This window comes from Podospora pseudopauciseta, chromosome 6, assembly GCF_035222475.1.
Source record: "Podospora pseudopauciseta strain CBS 411.78 chromosome 6, whole genome shotgun sequence".
NCBI lineage: Eukaryota > Fungi > Ascomycota > Sordariomycetes > Sordariales > Podosporaceae > Podospora > Podospora pseudopauciseta.
In genome coordinates, this window is record NC_085895.1 from 2,237,300 (window position 1) to 2,261,004 (window position 23,705).

The window sequence follows — 23,705 nt, forward strand, 5'->3', positions numbered from 1 at the left end:
GGTGCGTGGTTCATACCAAGCCCACCCACAACCCAACCCGAAGTGGTGTTGCTACAAAGCTGAAAGGTTATAGTCTCAGGATATGAGCCACGCGAGTTTCCAGAATAGTGGTTAGATTGCCGATCCTTTCTCGAATGTCACGTCTAGAATGAAACCCTCGATGGCCAAATGCGGGTGAGCTAGAAGTGACCATTGCTTGGTTTCAAGCTCGAGACATATGGGCGGTGCCGCAGTGCTGCTGTTGCATATGGTACCATAAGCAGTATAGATTGGACGAGATGGCGGTGAGTCGGTGCTCAGTGGGTTTTATTTTCTCTTGTCTGTTGTTTTTTTGACTGCGCCGTTGAGGAAATACAACGCCTACACAAGGTCCCTGCTGGGAATGAAGCTTTGGCCAAGGAAGAGACAACAAGTGGGATGGGGTTGGAGATGGTGAGGAACCAACGAGATAGATGGTTGCCCATTTTTGTCCGTTCTTGCTGCGCTGGCAAACATGCATAGACTGCGCCATGGGGTTGCGCAGGATTGGGCCAGTGGCCGGAATGACGATGTGGAATGACATAGCGAGATGTTGACGAGAAAACAGGCGATTCTTTGGATGAGTTGTCTGATTGAAGAAGTCCTTATCGTGTAAGTGATAAGGGTGGGGTTAGGGTTGGCGACAGGAAGATCAACCCGCATGAAATGGGCTGCTGCATGAGAAGGTCTCTTGCTCATCACGCTCGGTCTGGGTTCTCCGGGAGTTTCGTTCATGTACTCGCTCGAACCATTCCTAGCTTCATCCATGCTTTCTACGACTTTTACAGTTCATGCCGGACGGGATGTCGTTGTTGCAGAAAAGAGCTGTCTGAGCTGGCCCCCAGATGCTATGCCCTGGCGATCAGTCGGTAGCGGCCGCCGTCTGAGAGACCCTCTTCCCATCCGTTGTCAGCAAAATCTGGAGAAGGAGCTCGGCAAGCGTCAGATGCGAGAAGGCGGCGCTGCTCGAGCTCATGATGTGAAGTCGTACAAGCTCCGAGGTGTTCGGAGGAGGGACGGGAGGGGTGCAGGGTGGATCCTCAGAGTGAAACAAGAGATATGCCCCTCTCATCTTCCAAAAATATCAGACGCTAGCGGCATTCACACCAGACTATCACACTGTATCTACATCATTATTTCATATCAAAGCCTTTTAGAATCAGAGTCACGAGATGCACCATCTCGCCTCACTGCAACTTCAAGGGTAGCTTACTTCTTCAGCTGCTGCACCGCTGCCAGGAATTTTTAAGGGTTCTCATGGCGTCTTCCTGCACGATCTGCCTCTCTTCCAAGGCCTGTGCAGGCCTGCTTCCCAGCCGTGTATGCTGAGGCGAGGCGCGGACCACCATCTGACGGATCTTATAAGCGGCTGAAGAGTTGAGATGCTTCCATGATCGGCAACAGGGTAATAATTAGATACTGTAAAAAGAGAGAGAGAAAGAGAGATCATAGATATCTAGACACTTCATCCCGTCGTTCTGGATATTGGGTTTGGCTAGGCAATTGGGACTGCAGGATCCGGCCGTTTCACCAACACCACCCGGCAGTAGCGAGAAGTGACCAAGACCAACAAATCTCGAGGCGCCCCCAATCACGCGTCAACACCCCGAAGCCGCGCGCTGAGGACCACCGAACACGACCCAGTGCCGTGCGCGCCGCGGCGGCGAAGGGTTGCTCTGACCCAATGACCGATATCCTCGCACTCAGGTCATAAACAGACACCAAAACATCGACTTGGCTGTAGAAGTTCTGTGAGCTGTCCCACGTGGAAATAGCGGTTGATATCAAAACAGCCACAGCCAATAACCTGATCCTTCCACAGCACCTTTTCAAACAGATCTGGTGTTGTCAACAACGATACCCGGCATCTGAAGAAAGTGTGTGCTAGACTTATCAAGGTCCCGACACCCTCCAATCTCACCTCACATAATAAGTCCTGTTCCAATTCTCACCCCGAGCGAGAGACCAACAGCGCCGTCTTTACTTAATTCCCGGAGATATCAAGGCTCATGCACCCCTGGCTTGGTCAAACCGACACTGTGACGATCTAACGCGGCCTTGCCCGCATCCCGCCATCCCCACCTCCGCAGTCCAACTTAGCTTATTCGAGAGCGCGGAAATCGTCAGTTGCGAGAAGGCCAGAGATATTAATAAATGCTACGGACAGAGCAGCCCAGGCAGAGGGATTTCAAGAGGAGAACTGGGGCTGTGGGAAGGACATCAGATACTATGCCTATGATGTGGGACAGGTTGAAGCTCCCTCAAAAGCAGGACGACGAGGGGTTGAGATTAGGTCTGGGATACAGTAACTATAATGCGCCAAAAAGCCGAGGGTACAGCTACTCGATCAAGGGAGGTCCGCCTCCCCCACGGCCGCCTCGAGAATTTCTGGAGTCTCACCTGTGAGTTGCTGCTTGCTCTCCCATCATCTCACCTCCCTCTTCCTTCCAACCCAAGTCAGGCGGGGGTCACATTCGAGTTTGCTGAGTGCCTGCCGTGTTGCTGTTTTGTGGGCTCGGCTGCAACGAGCTTTTTTTGGGCAACTACAGCGCCTCATGCTTACCTACACACGAACCCAGTCGGGCGGCTTGACTTCACCTGGACACCTATTTTCAATTACTTCTTCCTTCATTCCAGTCTCTTGCCATCCACCGCAGCTGACTGCATCCGACTTCGCTTCCCCATTGCTAATAGAGTCACGTTGTGCTGCAGTGAGACATCTACTCCCCGCGCAGCAATACAAGAGCCACCTCCCCGCAACCCAGCTCGAATCAAGGTCCGCACCTCCACCTACCGACCACCGTCGTCTGTGTATTCTCAAGACGCACAGGCACCACCGCCCGCCTCGAACTACACAGTAACCGTGGCTACCAAGTACGGCTACCGCTACGGCGGCGGCGGCGGCGGCGGCGGGGCGGAGGAGATCTCCCCGCCAAGTTCTCCGGAGCCCGACTCTGAGGGCGTGAAGCGCTTCTTGCCCGGCGATGTCTCCCCAATAGAGGAGGACGATCACGCAGCAGCTCTTCTCCAGCAGCACCCGGCTTTCCGCAACAACGGTGCTCAGAATGACCACTCGAGACGGCAGCAGACGCCCACCCCCGAGACAGGCAGGCAATCGCCTCGCCGGGCTCCCAACAGCCGTGGCGGTGGTGCTACCAGCATTCCCATGATGCGTAGGGAACGGAGGAAGCAGTCAGGTACCGTCATGCGCGAGCCAAACTCTACTAATCGGGACCACCCACCACGTCAAGAACCACCCCGCTGGGATCGGCTGACAGGTGAACCGACGGCGGCTGACCGTGCTCGGCCGTCTCAAGGGCCTCCTGCCGAATGTTCTCAAGGTCTGGGAATTACAGCAACTGCCTGGGCATCCCCGCAGACCAGTCCTACACAAGCGCCTCCATCTTTCGCTGACAGAGTGCGGAGGATTGCCAAGAAGGCTGCTGCTGGCCGGGAGAGAGAGCCTCAGCATGACACAGATCCCGCTGCGGGCGCCTTCACATCAAACCGCCCTGGTTGGCGAGGTGCGAGCGGCCGAACTGCCATCGTTGAGCCCGTCCACGACACTCCTGAAGTTGCACCCCTGAGGATCCCCGAGAAGAGCAGCAGGAGAACTCTTACACCAGTACAAGCAGACAAACCAAGGCCTGGCATCTCACTAGGGGGTGTGCCACGGCGAGGACAAACCCCACCCATCAGCCCTCCCGCAACTGAAACGTCCACGGTCAAGGCCGGCTTGCGGGAGACGTCGCACAATGTCGTGCACACTCCGTCCCAGCTGACTCCCCCGACGGCCTATCTCCATTCAGAGAATGCGCAGAGCTACCCGAGCCCGCCGCTTTCGAGCACTCCGCTCAGCGGGGGGGATGCACCAGCCATGGCTGCCAGACAGCTCTCCAGGGATGCCGTCCCCAGCATGGCCGCACTCCCCAGCCCCGAGTTTAACAGCCCGCACGAGTCCAACGTGATTCGCAGAAAGCCACCTCCGGTACATACTCACCATCAACACCAAGACTCGGTCTCCTCTGTCTACTCGCAACCACCTCGAGGACCACTGCACACTTCCCCGCTCACTATTCCTGATATTGCCCCGCCGGCTACCCTAGCCGCCAACAACGACACCTACGTCCAGCCTCCCTCTCGCTTCAGCATAACCACATACGCCACCAGCCACACGGGTACAACCCGGGATGACGGCGACGAGCTAGTTGACGAGGACCAGCCACCTGTCCCCTCACTTCCAGTCGGCCTCCACCACGGCGGCAAGATCGACCCGTCCTCTGACAACAGCCCGGTGACGTCTCCGATCGACCAGTTCATGACGTCGCCTTTTACCACCCATACGGAGCAGTTGAGGATGGTAAACCCAGCTGTTGCCCGTGCGCAGGCCATTGAACGCCCCAGTTCTCGTGCTTCAGACATCAACAAGTCTCTGCCTCCAGCACCACCCGAGGGTGAAGCCCAGGATCGTGTCGGGTTGCTGAATGCCCAGTTGAGAGCGTTGGCAAACAGGCGAATCAACATCAACAGGTCCATTACCCAGATGACGGAGATGATGCCGACGGACAAGCTGATGAACAGCGAGGAGGTGATTAGAAAGAGGGAAATCGAAAAGAAGAAGGTAGAGGCGCTGAAGCAGGAGTTGTCTGAGGTGCAGAGGGAGGAGTATGAACTGGGCTTGAAGCTGCACCGGGCTTACAAGAGGCTGGATAGGGATAACGAGTTTGAGCCGACGGGGTTGTGGGTGAGGAGAGTTACGAACTAGGATGGTATTTTTGAGGGAGAGGGGATTGCGGTACGGGTTTTTGTTGGAATGGGACAGGATCTTAAGCGCAGGAGTTTTGTCATGGGTGTTATGGATACTTGTTATTTATTTGATGGGGAGACGGATTGTTAGCAGCATGTTTGGCGTTGATTTGTTCATTTTAGCTTGAGCTTGCTTTGGTTGTTTTGCTAGTTTTGGAAGGATTTGGGGAGGGGGGGTTGTGATATGGAAAGAAATAAAAGGATATCAAAAGGTGATGGGCTGGGGGAGAAGGGTATGTGTATGGGGATTGATTGGGGAGGATAGCACGTATATAAGTGTACAGAAATACATATTGTTAACTGTAGATGGCTGTGTACAGGGGAAAGGATGTCATGTCAGTTGTGAATAGCATACACAATGAGGGTATGAAAGGGGGGCCTGCTGCGCACACGTGTGTAAGTCCACTGAGATGGATTGTCTAGGTCTGAGAAGACCGAACACCCAAGCAAAGAGGGCAGGAACCACGTACCAGAGTAATGGAGCAACACAAACAGCCATTCATGAAGATGTCTTGTCGATTTTTGTATGAACAGTTACTCAATTAATATACCCATCTTTTGCAGGAAAAGTAAAAAATAAAATAAATAAAAAAAAGAATACCCTGTCTCGCCTATCGCCTGCCTGCCACGCTATGCCATGCATGAAAAAAGAGAACAAATAACTTACCCCCAGCCACACCAACCAACCAACCTTTTTCACCCTCTGATAAAACCTATACCACCCACCCATTGCTTTTTCCTCTTCCTTCCTTCAAAAACTTTCTACTTAAAAGCCAGACCAGATATAGAATGAGTAGCGAAAAAGAAAAGCTGATGATGATGATGATGATGATGTTGATGATGGGTGGTATATCAAAGGCTTGCAAGGTCGTGGTTGAGTAGGTATATATATGTGCAAAAGAAGCAAGAAAAAGGGAATATATGTAAAACAATAGTTTGGTACAGATAGTTTTCTTTGTTGACCATGATCAGGTTATCCAGGAGTCATCGACGCCGTGGAGCCAGCTCTACTCCCCGTCTTGCCAGCCGCCGACGCCCCCAGGCTGCTCCTCACGTGGGCGGGCAACGTAGAAGGAATATCCTCGTCATCACCCGATGAGTCCGAGTCGTCATCACCATCGTCGATAGCGATGGGTTGCTTGGAGCTGTTCCCATTCTGGCCATTCAGCGCAGCGGTCGCGGCAGCGGCTTGCGCTGCGAGGTCGGCGTGATTGGGGGGTTTTCCAAGCGCGGGATAAGGATTGCCGGTGTTCTGAACACCTGAACCACCTGCCCCATCAAAGCTGGCCGAGACCTTGCGGGTGGGTGTATCCTCCACCCCAGTCCTATAGGGCGTCTGATACCCCCCATTCGTGTCCGTCCTCCTCCTCTTCGCATCGTGCTCCTCCACCTCGGCAGCACCAGGATTTGGCCTTGGCGTATTGGCAGCCACCCACCCAGCTGCCGGTGGCCTAACAGGCACAGGGACATCGCTAATGACCACTGGCCTATCCTCTGTCTTGCCAGCAGGCCCCATGGACGCCCTCGCTTGGTCCTTTTCAGCCTGCTTGATGCCCAGACGCTCCCTCTCAGCCTGAATCTCTGCCTTGGTACGTCGTTCACGCAGCCTGACTCCGTACTTCTTCCGGATCATCGATTGCTTGGTGCCGAAGCTGTTTCTGAGACCCTCGACTCTCTGGCGTCTTTCGTTTTCATCAGGGATGGCTTCCGCCTCGGCAAATCTTGGTCGGTATTTGATCTCGGCCTCGTGAAGCTCCTCGTTCATCGCTTGGAATTGTTCAGGTGTGAGGTGAGCATATGGATCGCCCGGGATGGGTGAGGCTGTCGGCGTTCCTGCCAATGCGCGATTCACGAGCTGGGATCGCGCTGGAGTTGACAAGGAAGCGTTAGGGGTCCCGTTTGGCGCCGATGAGACAATCGGTACGGGGCTAGCATGCTGAATGGGAGCAGCTCTTGGGGGTCGACCAGGCCCACGAGGAAGTTTGACCGTATCAAAATGACCGCAAACTCTACCGTTGAGGTGGCCATTCAGATCTACTAGTTCTGTGAAGCCCTGACCGCAGTATGGGCATGAGTGCTTGAATCCAGCCGAGGTGGGTGGTAATATAGTGCAAATGCTGTATGCAGTGTGCTACACATAGCAGGTCAGCACGCTAATTCTTTGTCAAAACCGGCATGTACTCACGTATTCAAAAGCCGAAGTCTGAGCAAAAGTACGGAAGCACCTAGCACACTGAAGCATTGGATGTTGCGACGACGGGGGAGCAGACGGAGCAGGAGGATAGCCAGCCGCCGGTTGGGTAGGGTGAGCTTGGTGGCCATTAGGAGCTGCGGCAGCCGGATGAGCTTGGCCCTGTTGTTGTTCTGGGATCACATCGCCCAGCTCATACCCCAGCCGTTCAGCTTTCGCGAGAGCATTGGTCAGTGGAGCGGCCTCGATGGTTAAAAGTCGCTTTTCCAGACATTTGTCGAGGAAGTTGTCGCTGGCCTTATCGATAATCATGTCGGCGACCTTGTCGATATCCGCGGTAGTAAAGTGGTTCATAATGTCGACAATGGAGTCGGCCACCATCTTGGCTCCAAAGTCGCGGACGGCACGTTGTGTGATGGACGGGACCGCATGATGAATAGAAGCATTGAGCTGTTGAGCGGTTAGTGGGAACGGCACCGGACCACATTTGTTATGCGAAGTCGGGACAATGGTCGAGCCGGGCGGAGGACGGTATGGCGATTCGGGCATGGCTGTGTGAGAGGGAGGAGGGAGGTGAGATGAAAATCAGATCAAAGGTAGAATGAGACGTATCATAGATACGAGGGTATAAAGAAAACAGCTGGCGGGCAGGCAAAGAACAAGCAAGCCATCCACTCTTGCCCTGCAACTGACGAGAGTATCTTTCCACAGCTCCCCACCGGCAAGAGCAACTCTGCCCATTACAGGGAGCAAGCGCGAGGACAATAGGCGAGGGCGAGGGCATGGGTGCTCGGGATGGGGGCGCGTCAAAAGAATGGATGAATGAATGCGGGTAAAGTGTGGAAATACCGAGACATAAAGAGGGTAATTAATATGAGATATGCAACTTACGATGAAAGCTTGATGAAACTCTGTGCCCAACAGGCATTTTTCCCAGTGGTCCCGCACAATGCGTCGGACGGCCTCGGGAAGACTCTGCTGGATCGCATAAGTCATGCGCGTGCAGTCGTCGACAAACTTGGGGTTGGCGCTGGCATGGTCTAGCGTCGGTGACGGGAAGCCTCCTGAGTTTTGCGCCGGCATATGGCTGGTCCTCCGAGCAGGCGGGTCCATGATCACGGGCCGGTCAGTCATGGACCGCCGGGGAAGCGGCTGCGATGGCAAAGTATGCTGGGGATAATGATGGGGCTGTGGCTGGTGATGGTGCTGGGGCTGCTGGTGCGCGTGGTGAACTGCCGGTGGGTGATGGGCAGATGGTGGTGGATGGCTGGGCGCGGTCCAACGGTGCCAATGTTGGGGTTGCGACTGAGGTTGCGACTGTGGTGGTTGTGGCGGCGGCGGCGGAGGAATTTGTTCACGCGTTTGTGGAGACACGACACGCACTGAAGGGTGAAATTGGGGTGGGTGCACGGGGTGCGCTTGATGCGATGGCGGCTGCGCTTGCCCAGGATGCGCAAGAGGTTGCGAAGGCAGGGACGGGGCCGGGTGATGATTTTGTGCTGCCGGAGTCGGTCTTGGTGGTGGCAGTGGTTGTTGTTGCGGTGGTGGAGGCTGAGAATGTTGCTGTTGCGAGGGTTGTTGCGGAGGTGGAAGTTGTGGGGCCGGGCCGGTGGGAGCGGGACCTTGGGCAGGCACTGAGACGGAAGCTGGGGCTGGAGCTGGAGCTGGAGCTGGAGCTGGGGCCGCAGGTGGAGGGGCTGATGAGAGGACTGGTGGTGCTGTTGCTGGTGCTGTTGCTGGTGCTGTTGCTGGTGCTGGTGCTGGTGCTGTTGCTGGTGCTGGTGCTGGTGCTGGTGCTGGTGCCGGCGCTGGAGCTGTTGTGGAGGTTTGAACCTCCTCACCGTCCGGCTTTACCACTGGTGGCTCGTTCACACTACTTCCAGGCCGGCCGATGGCCTCTGATATCGAGGCCACAAGCCCATTTACTGTTCCTGGTTCCCGAGGATGGGAGAAGGGGTTTTCGGAACGCGTCTCCGAACTGGCCGGTTGAGCACCGACCACGGGCACGGCATTTTCAGTCGTCCGTGACGGTGTTTGTTGCCGGATACTTTGGACCACCGGACTGGACTCTGCCGGCGGGTTTTCGTGTTGCCCCGTGGACGGTGAGCTTGTCACTGCCGCTGCTGCTGATGGTTCTTGTCCATGAGTCTCCATGGTTTTTACTGTCTGTTTGGCTGTGGCTTCCTGGTTCTGTGGTTGCTGCAAGTGGCTTTCATGTAACTGTGTTGCGAGCCGAAAGCATCCAAAATGCTCCTTCATGACCCTAGGACCTTCCACCCTTCACAGATGCAGCTCAGTGATGTTTCTTGGCTGTCTGGATCTGCATCGAGTTTGAGCTTCCAGCCAATTGCTGTAAAGTGCAGGACGGGCTTGGACGCGGCAGAGGTACCCGCAGTGCTGCTGCTCAGTAACACACACACACACACACACACAGAGAGAGAGAGAGAGAGAGAGACCTCGGTACTGTGCAATGTGTCACACTGCCAACCAAAAATTGTGAAGCAGAGAAGGGAGGATGGTGATGGTGTGTTGTGGTGATGTCTGCGGACCGCAGGGTAAAAGTAAAACGTTACTGACGGGGGCGCTATGGCCGTCCCCTTTGCTTTTAGCAAGAAAAGTTTTCCCTCGTTTGAGAGTAGCTTTCTTCGGTTAAAAGGGGAGGCCGATCGTGTTTAATAAATAATTAACAACTTAATTAAATTTGCACAGCCAATCCAGCTAGCTTCCGGCGACAATTATATTTGCTAACCAGTACATAACGCTACTTCGAGCCCTGGCCGTGCACGGGCAACACACAAACTTTTTCCCACGGTTCCACTTAAGCATCAATTGCGTCCAGGGATCCCGTCGTCTCACGCGTTTGCTTACAACATCATGATCAATTCCTTGTATCCAAGTCATCATATCATGTATTGTTGCTTTTTTTTCCCCCTCCTCTCTTCTTGCTGCAGCGCTTCGGTTTTGAGCTCAGCTTCATGTTGTCACCCCCAAGCGACTCGGGCTTACCTAACAAAAAAAATATTTCAACCATCATCGTAGATTTACCCGCAATCTGTGTCAAATTTTACCCGTCTCATATGCTGAAACACAAAACGCTGAGAGTAATCCCACGGGAGAGCTGTGACAGGTTGCATCAATTCTGGCTTTGTCATAGCTCGAGTCTAGGGGTCAGGAGTACTCTGCCGTTGAGAAGGGTCCTTTGAGATCATCTGGTGGGGAGGTACTATTGGGGTTACATGTCTGCGGTGGTGGTATATGCATGTACCCATCGTCATTACGCAGTCTGTTCGCTTTCATGGCACAGCCAATATTGTGACATCTTTTCGTTGGCCATTCCCGTTTGTTCTCACTCTGGAAAAGCCACCGACAAAATAGTATTGAGGTTGTGCTTAAAGCCCGTCATGCGCCAACGCTTAGCTCATGCATATTGAGGGTATAAAATAGCAAATTGGTATCATTACATGTCTGGCTAGAATTAAGTAAACCGCCCAACTACGCTTAAACAGCCTCGCCAAGACAGGCGAGCAACAGCCTCTCATAATCACCACTGGTTTCACCCCTGACTCTGCTAACGAGACTTCTGTGATATCTCTTCTCGTAGGCACCGCGCACGTTCTGCATGTGAGTGCGGTCCCAGTGATATCTGATAATGCGGCTGGTCAAAAGGTGGTCCTTGGTCCCAGCGCCAGCCATAGCATCCTCAAGGAGCGCAGCATGATGCATGTACTTGTCGAGTCCCTGCCGAAGCTGGAAAAGAAGAGCATCTTCCATGTGTCCAGAGAATTCCTGCAATATTGACGTCAGTAAACAACCAAAAAAAAAAAAACAAAAAAAACATATGGTATGGCAAAACTTACCCTGCGAATAACATCCTCCAAACTCCTAGCATACTTCTGCTGGTACTCATACGCAATAGCCCGAATCTGGTTGTCGTTCCTCGTGCTCAAAATACTGCACACCTTCATCTCATCCGTCCCGACCTTGCCCTCGGTCGCATTGTAAAGGTCATTCACATCCCTATCAATCTCCATCTTCACCACCGGCACCGAGTCCTCCGCCCTCGTCGCCCCCAGCACAATCATGAAATGCCTCTCCGTCTTCATGCTCAAATCACCCTTGACATCATCCTCAAGACGCCTTCTAAACACGCGGTGATATTCACTCTTGATGGCGTTCATATCGGCGTTTGACCTGCCAAGCAAGACATCGTTCAGAACCGCCTCCTTTGTGCCAATACCAGCCATGGCATCGCGCAAAAGGTGGACATCGTGAAGGAGAGGGCCGCGGACGATGGAGATGAGGCCCGTCTCGAACCAACCGGAAACTTCACTCTTGATATCCTTTTCGAGATCGCGACGGTGGATTCGGCTGTAGGCGTCGCGGAGGGTGCGGATCTGGTGGGGATCCTTGTTGGCTAGGATGCGGATTAGAGCTCTTTCATCTGTGCCAAAGCCCTTCATGGCGGCCCGCAAGCCCTGAGCGTCGGCATCGGGGCTCCAAGCGATGATTTGAGGGGGGCCATAGCCTGGCGAGGCAGGTGTCGGGGGATATTGATGGCCGTACTGTGTGTACTGGGCAGGAGGTTGACCGTAAGCGCCTTGAGGTGGTGGGGGTTGACCGTATCCTTGCTGGGGAGGAGGAGCGCCGTAAGCACCTTGAGCAGGGTATTGGTGAGCCGGGGAGGGCGCGCCGTACGGTTGCGGAGGAGGAGCGCCGTACGGTTGGCCCGGGGGAGGAGCGCCGTACGGTTGGCCCGGGGGAGGAGCGCCGTATGGTTGGGCAGGTGGAGGACCACCGTATGGCTGGGCGGGTGGGGGAGCGCCGTATGGTTGTGGTGATGGCGCGCCATATGGCTGGGGCGAGGGGGCACCGTATGGTTGAGGGGGGGGAGGCTGTCCGTAGCTCTGGGGAGGGGGCTGTTGATAGTACTGGCCTTGAGGAGGAGGAGCGCCGTATTGCTGGCCGGGCGGTGGTTGCTGGTAGTAACCCCCTTGTTGCGGAGGGGGTTCTTGGTTTCGTGAGTAATGCGCCATGATGCTCTGGGAGTCAGTCTCGAACTTACGGCCGTACGGAGGGTATCCTGAGTAAGACATTTGTCCTTGTTTGCAAATGCGCGAGATCTTTGTTGGCTCTGGCAAACAAGAAATGGATTCGTAGAGGGTAGCGGTTAGGTGGTTGGCAGCAGAGGAGCAGCCAAGAAGCAACAAATTTTCAAGGTGGATGCAAGTGGAAGGAAGGACAGGAACAGGAGAATGGTTGCTTACCCATGGTTATATACTATATACTACATACCTATCTCCCAAACTAGATGTGACCTGCAGATCAATGGCCATCAGCGCGAGGCACCACGCCCGGCTGCCTCTGAGCCTCTCTGCCCCTCACCCCGCATCGCACAGCCATGAACTGCTGAGAGCCTGCCTAGAACTATTGCGTCAATGTGTGGCTCAGCAGCAGCTTGCTGGTTGCCAAGCGGCTCAGCCCAACGAACATCTTCCCGAGCTTCGGCCACCATGTGGACGGCTATAAAGAAGCGCTGCCTCGCAATGCAATGTTAGCAGATTGTGCCCAATTGCTACTCCTCGCTCGCGTGGTCTGGACAGTGACAGCAAAAAGTGAAAATGTCCAACCTTGGAACTCTTGTCAGGGTTGCCCCTCCATCTGTACCCCGAGCGGCATCTGCGCCACACCCGAATCCCGTTTGTCACACTCAATACCAGCCTCCCCCGGGTGTCGTCGGCACCTCTCTCTCTCTCACACACACACACACTCTCTCTCTTTCTCTCTCTCCCTCTCTCCAGTCTGACAATACTATTGTCTCGGTATGGAGTACAAAAGCAGCCCACATCTAAAACTAGTTTCACACAGTCAGTGACAGTCTCTGCTCCTCGATAAGACTTTTCATCTCATCTTCTCTCTTCCTCCCCTGCCCATCAAAGGTGGCTGGGGGTGTGTGGTCGTGGAGGGGTACTTTAGCGCTCCCGAGCGGGCGGGTTAGGTGGGGCAATGCAGGGGTGGAGCTTCAACCTCCTCAATTTCCAAATCAAGCACTCCCCGTCGCCCAAAACACTTTCTCTTTCAGCACACAAGAGCCTGTGACTGCGACTGAAGCCAGCCATCTGAATTATCATGGCCTTTCCTCGACTAAATAATCCTGCACCATGAGTGCTTTCTCAGGTTTGTTCCGCTTCTCTCCTTCTCTACTGTCTGCCGTCCCTTGAAACGCATGCCTGTCTGCTGCAGCTTTCCAGCATCTCGCTCTGGCTGCTGTGCGCCTTGCCTTCGGCCATTTGCATCTTGACACATCAGACACATCAGTGCCTTCAAGATGCATTCCAACCGAGCAACTCTATTTCTTTCAGCATCCTACGTTCTCTTTCTTCCTTGTTTCTCTCTGCCGCTCCATGAGTCGCCGTTACAACAACCAGCAGCCCTAGCGCCCAGGGCGACCTATGCGGTAGTCAATATCGATGGAGGAGGTTCCGGCACGACTCCGGGTGGGTCTCCGGGAGGGTCCCCAGGAGGAGGGATCGGCGCTGGCAGCCCCGGCACTTCCGGCCCCGGTGGTTCAGGGGGCTCAGGGGGGTCCGGTACCGGCAATCAGCCCGCCCCGAACCCCGTGACCATCACCGTGGTACAGACGCCTCCTACCAAGACAGCTGTTCAAACAGTTTTTATGACGTCGCCCGCAGTCACAAATCGTATCACAGACACTGTCGTCGTGACGAAAACGGTTCAGATTGTCAATATCGAGCCCACATCCACGCCTGCAACTAGCACGGCTCACCCTCTCCCGACATCGTCGGCCCAACCAGTGGTACCCATCGAACCCTCACACTTGACGTCAACACTGGTGTCGATCTCGTCCTTTTTGAGCTCGTCAACAGCGACACCAACTTCAGTCCTACCCTCAACCACCGATGTCATAGTCGTCACTTCGATTGCTGCTGTCCCCGAACCAAGTTTGAACAGCAGCACGACATACGATGACGGAAAATGGCACACCACATATCCAGCTTGGAACGGGACCTTGGACCGCCGGTCCAATCGTTCTCGGTTCCGGCAACGGGCTGCCCCCTGAGCGCGGCATGTTTTTTGGCCAGCATGGCACCGATGCTGCACGAGAGGGCGTTTTTGACGGACACGGCGATGCTGTATGTTTTGATGAGCCACGACGTAATGTATGAGGCACGCAATATATGAGAAGGATAAGGAGGCGGGGGGGGGGGGTTGATCTTAGACTATCGTGAACCAAGAGCTGGAACACGTATGGCAGGCACGGCCAGGGGTAACTCTGCTTTCTTTTGGTCTTCGGCTGGAGTATCCGGTACGTCATGTCATGTAGGATAGCTGCGAGTTGGTCGAGTCAGGACACGAAGAGAATGTTGATATTGCACCCAAGGTCGGCCGCTGCCTTATGCCTCATGCCTTAGCTTGTTGTTCCCCAGAACCCGGATGGTGGGTGGGGCCTTGACAGAAGACACGACGGCTCCAAGTCCGAATCACGTCAACTGCCGTCACGGCTTTTGATGGTTGGCGTGACTTGAAGCTTATCATCAGCCGCGGGACGCGGACGACAAGAGCACGACATCACGACAGGTAGCGATAATAGGCGCCTTGGAGAGGCATCTCGATGACATGTCTCTCCATCTCGATGATAACCGTCGCTCAAGGGTGATGGTGTGTATCCAGACTCTCACGCTCGAGTAGCCGGTCGCCTGCCAAAACGGTTGCACGTGCATCTTGGTACTGCGTCGTTACTCGATTGCCTTGACTGCCACAATGATGCCTACGGCAATCTGCAGTCGAGGGTCATTCTTTCCCCAGCTTGACAGCTGTCACAACTTGATTTCCTGTACCATGCTGATGATGGGAGTCTCAGATATGTTTGCCTGAATGGCATGCGCGTTTTTCGAGAATGCCATCTGACGATACCACATATATATTTTAACGACGAGCGAAACACCTTAAAGGAGGATGACACCAGGGTAAAAACGCTGTCTGGCTGTGATACCTTGTCAACGGGCAACGCCATTTGAGTTCTGACAGTTATCATGCTTCCCATCACCGGTGCGAACCAACCTCATCTCTGTGGTCAAGGACACCACGACGACCCTAGTGAGGGATCAGGTACATCCGGCAGAAGGATGGGACAGAACCGAATGTGAATTTGGGCGGGGGGCTTTGGGACGAAGGGGCGCAAAGAATACCATTGCGACCTGCTGTCCTCGCGACCTGCTGTCCCACTTCTTGGCTCGCAAAGCTTTTTCGGCCACAGCCTCTCCCCTTGGCTCGTTGGCTTAGGTTTGCACCACTGAGGGCGTGTATCACCAACTCGCAAAGGCAGAGCCTGCCATGCCAGGATTGGTACCGGCGGCCCATTGACACAAATCCGGGGAGGTACCTGGATAGGTCATCCTATGTACATACAGTTCGCGGCCAGTCCGATCACGGTGGTCTCGCACCATGTCTCTTTTTTTCCCGCTCATGGTCCGCACGAATGCGGCTCAGAAACCGTTGATTCAGTTCAACGTAACGACACGGGATATTTCCCCCCCTGTTGTTGTTGTTGTTGTCCCGGCAGGTTTAGACGAGTTTCCCTCTTTCCGATTTTCAAGGTTACGCTGCCACACACATCGACATTCACATGGAGATCCAACCAGACTCGGAGGTGGTCCCCAAACCCCCTGTGAGTCCTTTTGTTGTACCCGACTGGGGTTTGGTTTGGGGTTGCTGATTTTCGAGACAGGCGACAAGAGTTCAGGTACTTGTGCCTACGAGATGGGTACAAGACTTTTGATCTACCTCGATTACCACACCGCCGCCTAGCCCGAAAAGGCGCCGACTCGCCCCAAGTGTCTGTCAATCGCTGTCAGGCACATAGATATAAAGCATAAAAACAAGAGATCTCTCCTCCCTCCCTGATCTGATCTCGAGCAACAACCACCGCTTTCATCTCAAACACCACTTCAGCCTGAAGCCACAATATCAATACGGGACCCTTTGGTCTTACATCTTTGTCTATCACACACCTTCTTCTTACCTACCTTTTCAACATGAAGATCTCGGTCCGCACCACGGGTCTTCCCCTCTGCCGGGCTGCTCTACCCGGCAGAGCCGTCAGAACAATGGCCACAGCCGCCGTTGCCGCCGCCACCCATGTCTCCTCAGGGTCGTCGTCACCCATGAGCATGCCACCACGCTTGTTCAACGTCCGAGCCGCGCAAAACGCCAGACTCCCTGTTCAACCTGCCTCACCCCCACGCCAGCCCACCACCACCACCACCACCCCCCAAAGTCAAACCCACCCCCTCATGCCCCCGGGCTACATCGCCACAACTGCCACCCTCCCCACCTTCACCATCCCCAGCGTCATCCTCCCCACCCCATCCCACCACCTCCTCGCAAAATCCATCATCTCGGCCTTCCGACGAGACGGCATAATTCAAATAGCCCAATCCCCTCTCCAACAACGCCTCTGCAAAGAAGCAATGGCAGCCTCAAAGAAGTTCTTTGCACTCCCGCCCGAGAAAAAGGCGGCTTGCGTGGATGAACGGTCGTATGGGGGTTACATCGCCTCCGGGGAAGAGGTCACCGACGGCATAGCCGACTACAGCGAGATATTCACCATCACCCGCGATTTCGCCAAGACTGACTCGAGGGTCAAGGCGGGGTGGCCTTGTCATGGACCTGTTCCCTGGCCTGAGAATGGGGGAATGAGGGAGACGATGATGAGGTATAAGACCGAGCTAGGGGAGGAAGGGAAGAGGTTGGTGAGGTTGGTGGAGATGGGGTTGGGGCTTGAGGAGGGGGAGCTGGGGCGCTGGATTGGTGATGATGGGAAACAGGGGGAGGGGGGGTGGCATCACGCACGGGTCTTGCGGTTTCCTCCCCGGAACAAGACTAATGGGAAAGGGAAGGAGGGGAGGGGGATTGGCTCGCACACGGATTATGGGCTGCTGGTTATCTCGGCGCAGGATGAGGTTGGGGGGTTGTTTATTCGGCGGCCGAGTCGGGAGGAGAGGTTTGCGAATTGGGAGGAGAGTGCTGCGGGCTTGAGGGAGGAGGAGGAGGGGTGGGTTTTTGTCCCGCCTGTTGGGGGGACGCATACGGTTATTCTTGGTGAGTTTTTTTTTTTTTTGACTCCTTCTACAACCTGGAGGATGATTGGACTAATGAGGGGAAAATAGGGGATATGATGCAGTACTTGACGAGAAACTACCTCACCGCAACGCCTCACAAGGTCGGCCTGAACACACGAGAGAGGTTCGCGTTTGCGTATTTTCACGAGCCGAGCTTTCAGGCTGTGTTGAAGCCCCTGAATGGTGGTGTCATCCCAACAGACCTAGACGACAGCAGAAAAAAAGACAAGGGGGTGCACTATGGGACGCATTTCACGAATATGTTTATCAGGAATTATCCCGAGAGGATCACGACGAAGAGGTTGCTGGCCGAGGGGCGGTATGGGTTGTTGGAGAGGCCTGAGTTGAGGACTATTGGGGCGGTTCCTACTACCACCACTGTCGAGAAGTCGGTATGACTCGGAGATGATGAGTTGTCAAAGAGGTGGTGGCGTTGGGGTGATGGTGCGTCATGCTTGTCTTGGATACAGCAGCAGGTGGGGTGATATCGGAGTCTGGGGTGGTGGTCAGGGGGTCAGGGGTGAGGGAGTAGTGCATGTACATCATATTGTTTTTTGGGAGTTTGGTGGGGAGTTGACGTGGTACGATAGCTTGATTTGGATATGTGGGTTTGGAGTCCTGGGTATCTGCTTTTGGTAGTATTTCTTTGGTTGGTAAAGGGGCGGGAGCAAAACCTGGAGTTTATTTTGTTTTGTCTATTTTTCTTTAATGTAGTTTTCTTTTGCAGATATTTTACGATACCTAAGTAATCATCATCTTACCTATCTATTATCATCTTCAATCCCACCCGGTCAAAGATCTTTGACTTGACTGTCTTGTTGTTCGTTGACATTACTGAGTTTGATGTCTAAGGCTGGACAGCAAAAAGAGATCCACAATTATTGGAATGTTACCAGGTTGGCCTTGGATGGTGACAACTTGACGGCCGTTTCGGAAGGAGTTTCCCTTCTCAAACCCCGAGCATTTACCTTTCGGATTCAGGTTGCCGGATCTGCTTACCTACCTTAACTTGGCTGGCCAAAAATTCAAGACATCCAGACTACGTTGGCTTAAGCACTGAGACATTGGTGTGGTGGTGCAGCAGCAGGAGCGTTACATCAAACGCACGCAACTGTCCGGCTGCTGTGCATCTGAAATGTCTGAGATTGGATATTGGTTTTGGCGTTGGGATCCACGGGTGGTGTTGGGTCAGGTAAGTTGAGATCTGAGATTGTTGCGATGAGAGTCAGGTTTTGAGATGGGCGATCACATATTGGTTTCAGATCTGAGGACGGGAGGGGGGTGGCTTGCGTGGTTGACTGAGGGTGGGAGGTTGGGTTGTTTGAGGCGGTGAGTTTCATGTCTGGGCTTGATTGAGGGTATCAGTTTGACAATCATGTGGCTTGATATTGAAAGGAAGTGAAAATCGTTGAACAGCCACATCGGTAGTTTTCTGGGACCACGCGTTGTCATTATCAAACTTGACCGCAAACCCAACTTGTCCTGAATGCTTGGAAAGGTGAGTACCAACTCGAGATTTCAAATGTTCAACAACCCACCTCCACCCACACCCCCTTCCCACACCCTCCATTTAACCGTTACGTCCGTTGACAACACACAGACATAACACATTGGAACTCCCAGAGACACCTAACCCATCCCCTTACCTCCCACAACATCACCACCCAGCCCGGGCACATCGGACATGAAAGCGGTAAGCTTGCCCCCGTCACCATCCATGTACAGCTCAAACTGATCCCCTTCCCAGTCGTCCATAACCGGTCCCGACCAGTCAACTACCGATCCGAAACCCCTCAACCAAGCCTCCTTAAACCCGTTAAACACGCAATCCAACCTGAAACCATTTGCCCATCTTTGCGGGGAAACCTCACCTATTTTGGGATGATCCTTGTGCCCACCATCAGATCTAAGACATTGGGCGCGCTGATATGACCTGTCGGAGTCGGACCGCATCTGATGGTTGTGGGAGTCGGGTAGTTGCGGGGAAAGGAGATCGGGGTTACCTGCTTTTGGCTGATATAAGGTAAGATGAGGTGTACAAAGAGTGATAGCCGAGTTGGGGGTTGTGGAACGAGAGAAAAAGGTTGGAGTAGCAGGTTACTAGCCTTGTATCAGGGCTTTTTGATCTAGGCCAGAGGTTGAAAGACATTGTGATGTTGGGGACTTTGGAGGAGATTGCGGTTGGTGAAGGTAGGATGCCTATCTTTGATTCTGATTTGAATGCACGAATGCTCTTGCCTGATCATCGGCCCTTGATGGTCGCTCCTGCCTACTGAATAGATTGATATGTGGTTTCCTTGGTGTTGATAAGATTTCAAGGAGGGTGCAGAGGTGTGGGTCAGGTCATCAAGTGATGGGTTTAGCTGGAATTCACTGAAAGCAGGGCCATCATCAAAAAATACCCTGCTCTCGCCCATAGAAAGGATGGCAATGCACCCCATAAGAGGCTCCTTGGATTTGGCAAATTCTTAATCAACACACTCCCATGGACTGGTATTGTTGTTACAGTCATTAAAGTCCTTGGGTGTCGGGGCTTAGGGATGTTTGAAATTGTGACTCTTCGCATAGACGAGCTCTGGTATATTGAAGAGACGCAAAGGGAGTAAAAGCTGCGAGTGAACTGGTTAGGGGAGAAACGTGACTTTTTCGTGTTGTTAGAATGAAAGCCTACTATTGCCTGTACCTTTAAATTCCTGGTTTTGATGAGATACTACCAGGTACCTCCCTGATTAGGGTTGTTCAAGTCCAGAGGAACTAGAGGGGTGGCTTGAAAGGCCTGTTGCCATATTCACCTAATAGACAAGAAGCTGCTGACACTGGTCTCGAGGAGATTTGGGGGTTTGGCCTTGGGGTTGGTGCCAAACTCCAGATGAATAGTGTCGCATAAAAGCCAGAGCACTGGCCTCTGATGATGTCATTAGAGTTTAAGAACTTTAACAACTCTATCAATTGTGTTCTGCTAATAGGGTACCTTATTCTTCCGATCAACATTGAAGACCGGCAAGCCAAAAATGCAGTGTGCTTTCACATCCAGAGATGCCGGCGCCGGGCCATTTAGACGCACATCTGTGTTCCCCCCCCCCTGAAAAGCTCCGCTCCGAACAGCCAGCTGTTCTCTTCCAGAAAGTTCAAAACAGAAACAAGGTTCCCGCCAAAATGGTCCACACTCCCTTCGTCTATCACAAGCCGTCTCGCTGATTGCCCTCCAACAGTGCCTCCTCCTGAACCTATCTCTCCTGCTCCAACCGCCTACATCATCCTTGCCATCGTCACTTGATGCCCCGAATACCGCCCCAAACTCTCTTGCTTCCGCCTACTCCCGGATATCTCGTACTCCGATCCCAATCGCCCCTCACACCACTGCTTCAATGTTTTCTTGCACCGCTTTTTGATATCCTTGGCATTTTTCAAAGCCTCTTCGGCTAAATCCATGTCCTCTTTTGCATCATTCATGGCCCACTCCGCATCCAGCTCCTCCTTGCAGGCCGTGAGTTCCTTGCCGTCCAAGTCTGCTAGTTCCTTTGCTGAAACACCTCTTTCTCTGGCTTTTTTGCGGCGTTCTTTGCCTATTTCGTGGGCCTTTCTCTTGGTTTCAAAATCTTCTTTGCATTTCTCGTGGTGTTCAACTGCTTCGTCCTAGTCCTCTTGGAAGTTGGTCATTGTGGGCAAGGGCAAAGGTGTGAATTTGTGCGAGTTTGATGAAGGTGGTTGAGCTTGGGGGTTGCTATGGGGGTTGCTATGGGGGTTTGAGTGGTAGTGGAGGTGAGTTGCTTCTGTGTGACTGTGTGTCTCTGGCTGTCTGTTCGATGGCTCAAGGTACCGAGGACCCAGGGTGTTTGTAGTAAAGGGAACGGTGTTGAGGACCTCGGCGTTTGAACTATCGAAAGTAGCTGAGTGCGTTTGACGCTATCATGGGTTGCGGGAGAGGCACGCATGCTGCTGAAAGTCGTACGGCAATTTATCAGATGATGCTTCATGAGCTTGTTGGTTGTTCAAAGACATGACACTTAACGTGAGAGTTCGGATATGGAACGGTCGCGGCACCAACAGGCCAACGAGCTACGTAACAGGCTGTTAAGACAAAGCTTCATATGGCTGCTAGGCACGGCACCTGCTTTGAAGGTTCGGGTATGGAATGCGTCTGTCTAGCCACACCGGTCTATGATTGAGAAGATACGAACTGATATACAAGGCCTGAGAGTGATGTTGTCGGAGTTGCAACCTGTAATCATTAAACCTCGCCGATCGAGGGGGGTTACTCGGTCAAACGCCATTACAAACACCAAAGCGGTTCTAGAACACGTACCACTTCAATGAGATGATAAATGTATTGCTATTGAAAGACCTAAACATCAACTAGATCCTTCCTTCCCATCTAACAAGGTTTCATCATTGCTTGGTGACGCATGACTTGGTCTCGGCGTGTAGCGGCAACTTCCCATTCCCATACATTCAACTTCTTTATTACACATCGGCTCTCATTGACCTTTGCGTTGCAAAACTGCCTCGAGACTGCCCTTTTCCCAGCTGACCTTTCTGATTCTGCAAAGTCCAGCATCAGCAGTTACTCGTCATCCCACGAAGAACTCAATAATCGACACAAAGGATGACCTGCGTAAACTTGGATAACCAGCACAAGCACGGATAACCAACACAAACACAGACAACCACACAAACCGCCTCTCCCGCTCATCAGCCAGTCTAGCACTTGAACTATTTTTCCGTCAGTATCTCCAAGATCATCTCCAAAAATTATGAAACAAAGGCAAAAAGACTTACCACTGCAGGTCCAGGAACCTGATAGTTGGCCATGTTACCGCTGTAGATCTATTCCCCACCCCAGCCGTGTCAGCATCTCCCCGATTCGAACCAATTCAGCAATAAAGACTCACGTTAACATTATACCCCGGATCAGTACTCTTGAACGCCCCTGGAATCAACGCCGTAGGACTCGGGTTCGTACTCCCCCCATTCGTGACCTTGACCTGCGCACAGCTAATGTAAAACTGCGGCGGCGCTCCCGGGTTGTGAAGACCGAGCTGCTGGATGCGGAGGAGGTACTCCCCGTCGGGGATGCATCTTGGGATATTCGAAGTGTACGAAACTAGGTATTCCCTTAATAAACCATCCCACCCTTTACCACATCTCTACTCCCAAAAAAACATTAAGGGACTTACTCCTCATCGGCCAAGAATTCCCACTCGGTCCCCAATCATAAATCTTGAACCACTGCCCACTCCCGTCATAATCCTTGACCAAGCCCGGCGCCTTGCTCATGTACAACGACACCGGTCCGGCGTGGTAGACCGCCGTGTCGAGCGTGAAAGTGAACTCATCCCCCGCCTTCATGGTCACAGTCTCGGTCCCGTTGCTCAACTGCCCTCCGACATTGCACCGGAGATCGGTCGAGGAGAGGTCTGTGACAGGGCCGTTTTGGAGCCAGGCTGGGTTGGAGTTTTTGCGGACGTACTTCCAGGCGGCGTGCTTGGTGCCGCCGGAGGTAAATTGTTGGAAGATGTAGTGAGCCTGCACGCCGGTGGTGGCCAGCAAGGTTGTAGTAAGCGCAAGGATGGACTTCATCTTGATGGGATTGAGTGGTGGTGGTGATACCGGGCTAAGACAAAAGAACTAGACTGACGAGAGACGGCACGGTAGTGGAAGCATAAGATGCAGGCGAGTTCTTGGAGGGGGGGTTGAGTTGGGTTTATATCAATCAACACCGGCGCGCCCCCCTCCCTCGGCTGCCTCTCACCAAGTTCCTTCGATGGTACTCCTTCCATGAGCTTCCCGGAATTCATCGCTTCTTGCTCCGTTGTGTGGTGGCTTGTGGGGTGGATGCCCGCTGCAGGGTTAATTTGTATAAATTGAGTCTGGGGTTGGAGGGACGGGGGACTTGACTCCGTCGCGCGTTGCCGGATGAGGAAGTGTTCGGTCGTTCCAAAGCACTTTGGGAGGCCGAGAGGTAAATATGGTCGAATCAGGTTCTCGGACTGCAACAACAGGTCAAGGAAAGAAGTCCATTGTCGAGGGGTGATTCGTCTTCCACCTATGGGGTTTAGTTGCCGTGTTTCCTGTCGCCGTGTAAGTCGAGTCGCTTGTTTGGGAACGCAAGGGAGCAACGAGTGGAGCCGCACCTGTCTCAGAATAGGTGAACTAGAACTGGACATTCGGTTTTCCCCCAAGGGAACAAAATTGCTTGGTGATGTTGTCGCGATGAATATGGCGTCGATTTTACCAAAGGTGTACAAAATGTCTAACATATACTTTGTTTTTAGCCCACAAAATCATCAACCAACAACCGGATGGCGAAGTGGCCGAGTGGTTAAGGCGCTGTGTTTAGGTAATCAGATTACCCGAAACCGCAGTGGGAAACCTCGCGAGTTCGAATCTCGTCTTCGTCAACTATCTTTTGTCATTTTTGCACCTGACACATAGCCACCGCCAAAAAAAGCCAAGGTAGTAGTAAAGCTTCTGCTTTTTAGTGTACCAAACAATAAGTCAAAAAGAAATCCCTCTCGCTGCACGCAGAATGGTGAAAAGATATGGTTATA

At 53.3% G+C, this 23,705-nt stretch overlaps 6 protein-coding genes and 1 non-coding gene across 7 annotated transcripts; 4 read left to right on the forward strand and 3 right to left on the reverse strand.

Moving 5' to 3' along the window:
• The first annotated feature begins 794 nt into the window (after positions 1-794).
• QC763_601160 (uncharacterized protein) lies at positions 795-4,992 on the forward strand. Its single transcript, XM_062913968.1, has 2 exons — positions 795-2,420; positions 2,731-4,992. Exons 1-2 carry the CDS (start codon positions 2,173-2,175, stop codon positions 4,781-4,783), a joined length of 2,301 nt encoding a protein of 766 aa, XP_062762974.1. The 5' UTR covers positions 795-2,172; the 3' UTR covers positions 4,784-4,992.
• Positions 4,993-5,567: 575 nt separating this feature from the next.
• On the reverse strand, positions 5,568-9,274 carry QC763_601140 (uncharacterized protein; the record flags this gene model as incomplete). Its single annotated transcript, XM_062913967.1, has 3 exons — positions 5,568-6,955; positions 7,010-7,465; positions 7,907-9,274. 3 exons carry the CDS (start codon positions 9,272-9,274, stop codon positions 5,798-5,800), a joined length of 2,982 nt encoding a protein of 993 aa, XP_062762975.1. The 3' UTR covers positions 5,568-5,797.
• Positions 9,275-10,513: 1,239 nt separating this feature from the next.
• Positions 10,514-12,108, reverse strand: QC763_601130 (uncharacterized protein; the record flags this gene model as incomplete). The annotated part of the gene is made up of 4 exons (XM_062913966.1): positions 10,514-10,801; positions 10,873-11,741; positions 11,769-12,023; positions 12,078-12,108. 4 exons carry the CDS (start codon positions 12,106-12,108, stop codon positions 10,514-10,516), a joined length of 1,443 nt encoding a protein of 480 aa, XP_062762976.1.
• Positions 12,109-13,340: 1,232 nt separating this feature from the next.
• On the forward strand, positions 13,341-14,093 carry QC763_601120 (uncharacterized protein; the record flags this gene model as incomplete). Its single annotated transcript, XM_062913965.1, has 1 exon — positions 13,341-14,093. One exon carries the CDS (start codon positions 13,341-13,343, stop codon positions 14,091-14,093), a length of 753 nt encoding a protein of 250 aa, XP_062762977.1.
• A 213-nt stretch (positions 14,094-14,306) lies between these two features.
• On the forward strand, positions 14,307-17,552 carry QC763_601110 (uncharacterized protein; the record flags this gene model as incomplete). The annotated part of the gene is made up of 4 exons (XM_062913964.1): positions 14,307-14,339; positions 14,415-15,701; positions 15,762-17,134; positions 17,203-17,552. Exons 3-4 carry the CDS (start codon positions 16,069-16,071, stop codon positions 17,550-17,552), a joined length of 1,416 nt encoding a protein of 471 aa, XP_062762978.1. The 5' UTR covers positions 14,307-14,339; positions 14,415-15,701; positions 15,762-16,068.
• Positions 17,553-21,299: 3,747 nt separating this feature from the next.
• QC763_601100 (uncharacterized protein) lies at positions 21,300-23,607 on the reverse strand. Its single transcript, XM_062913963.1, has 5 exons — positions 22,332-23,607; positions 22,047-22,258; positions 21,934-21,981; positions 21,461-21,867; positions 21,300-21,348 (listed from the first exon to the last, which is right to left on the reverse strand). Exons 1-4 carry the CDS (start codon positions 22,732-22,734, stop codon positions 21,856-21,858), a joined length of 675 nt encoding a protein of 224 aa, XP_062762979.1. The 5' UTR covers positions 22,735-23,607; the 3' UTR covers positions 21,300-21,348; positions 21,461-21,855.
• QC763_0094210 lies at positions 23,459-23,555 on the forward strand. The gene has a single exon. It is a non-coding gene; the product is annotated as a tRNA-Leu (tRNA).
• Positions 23,608-23,705: the final 98 nt, after the last annotated feature.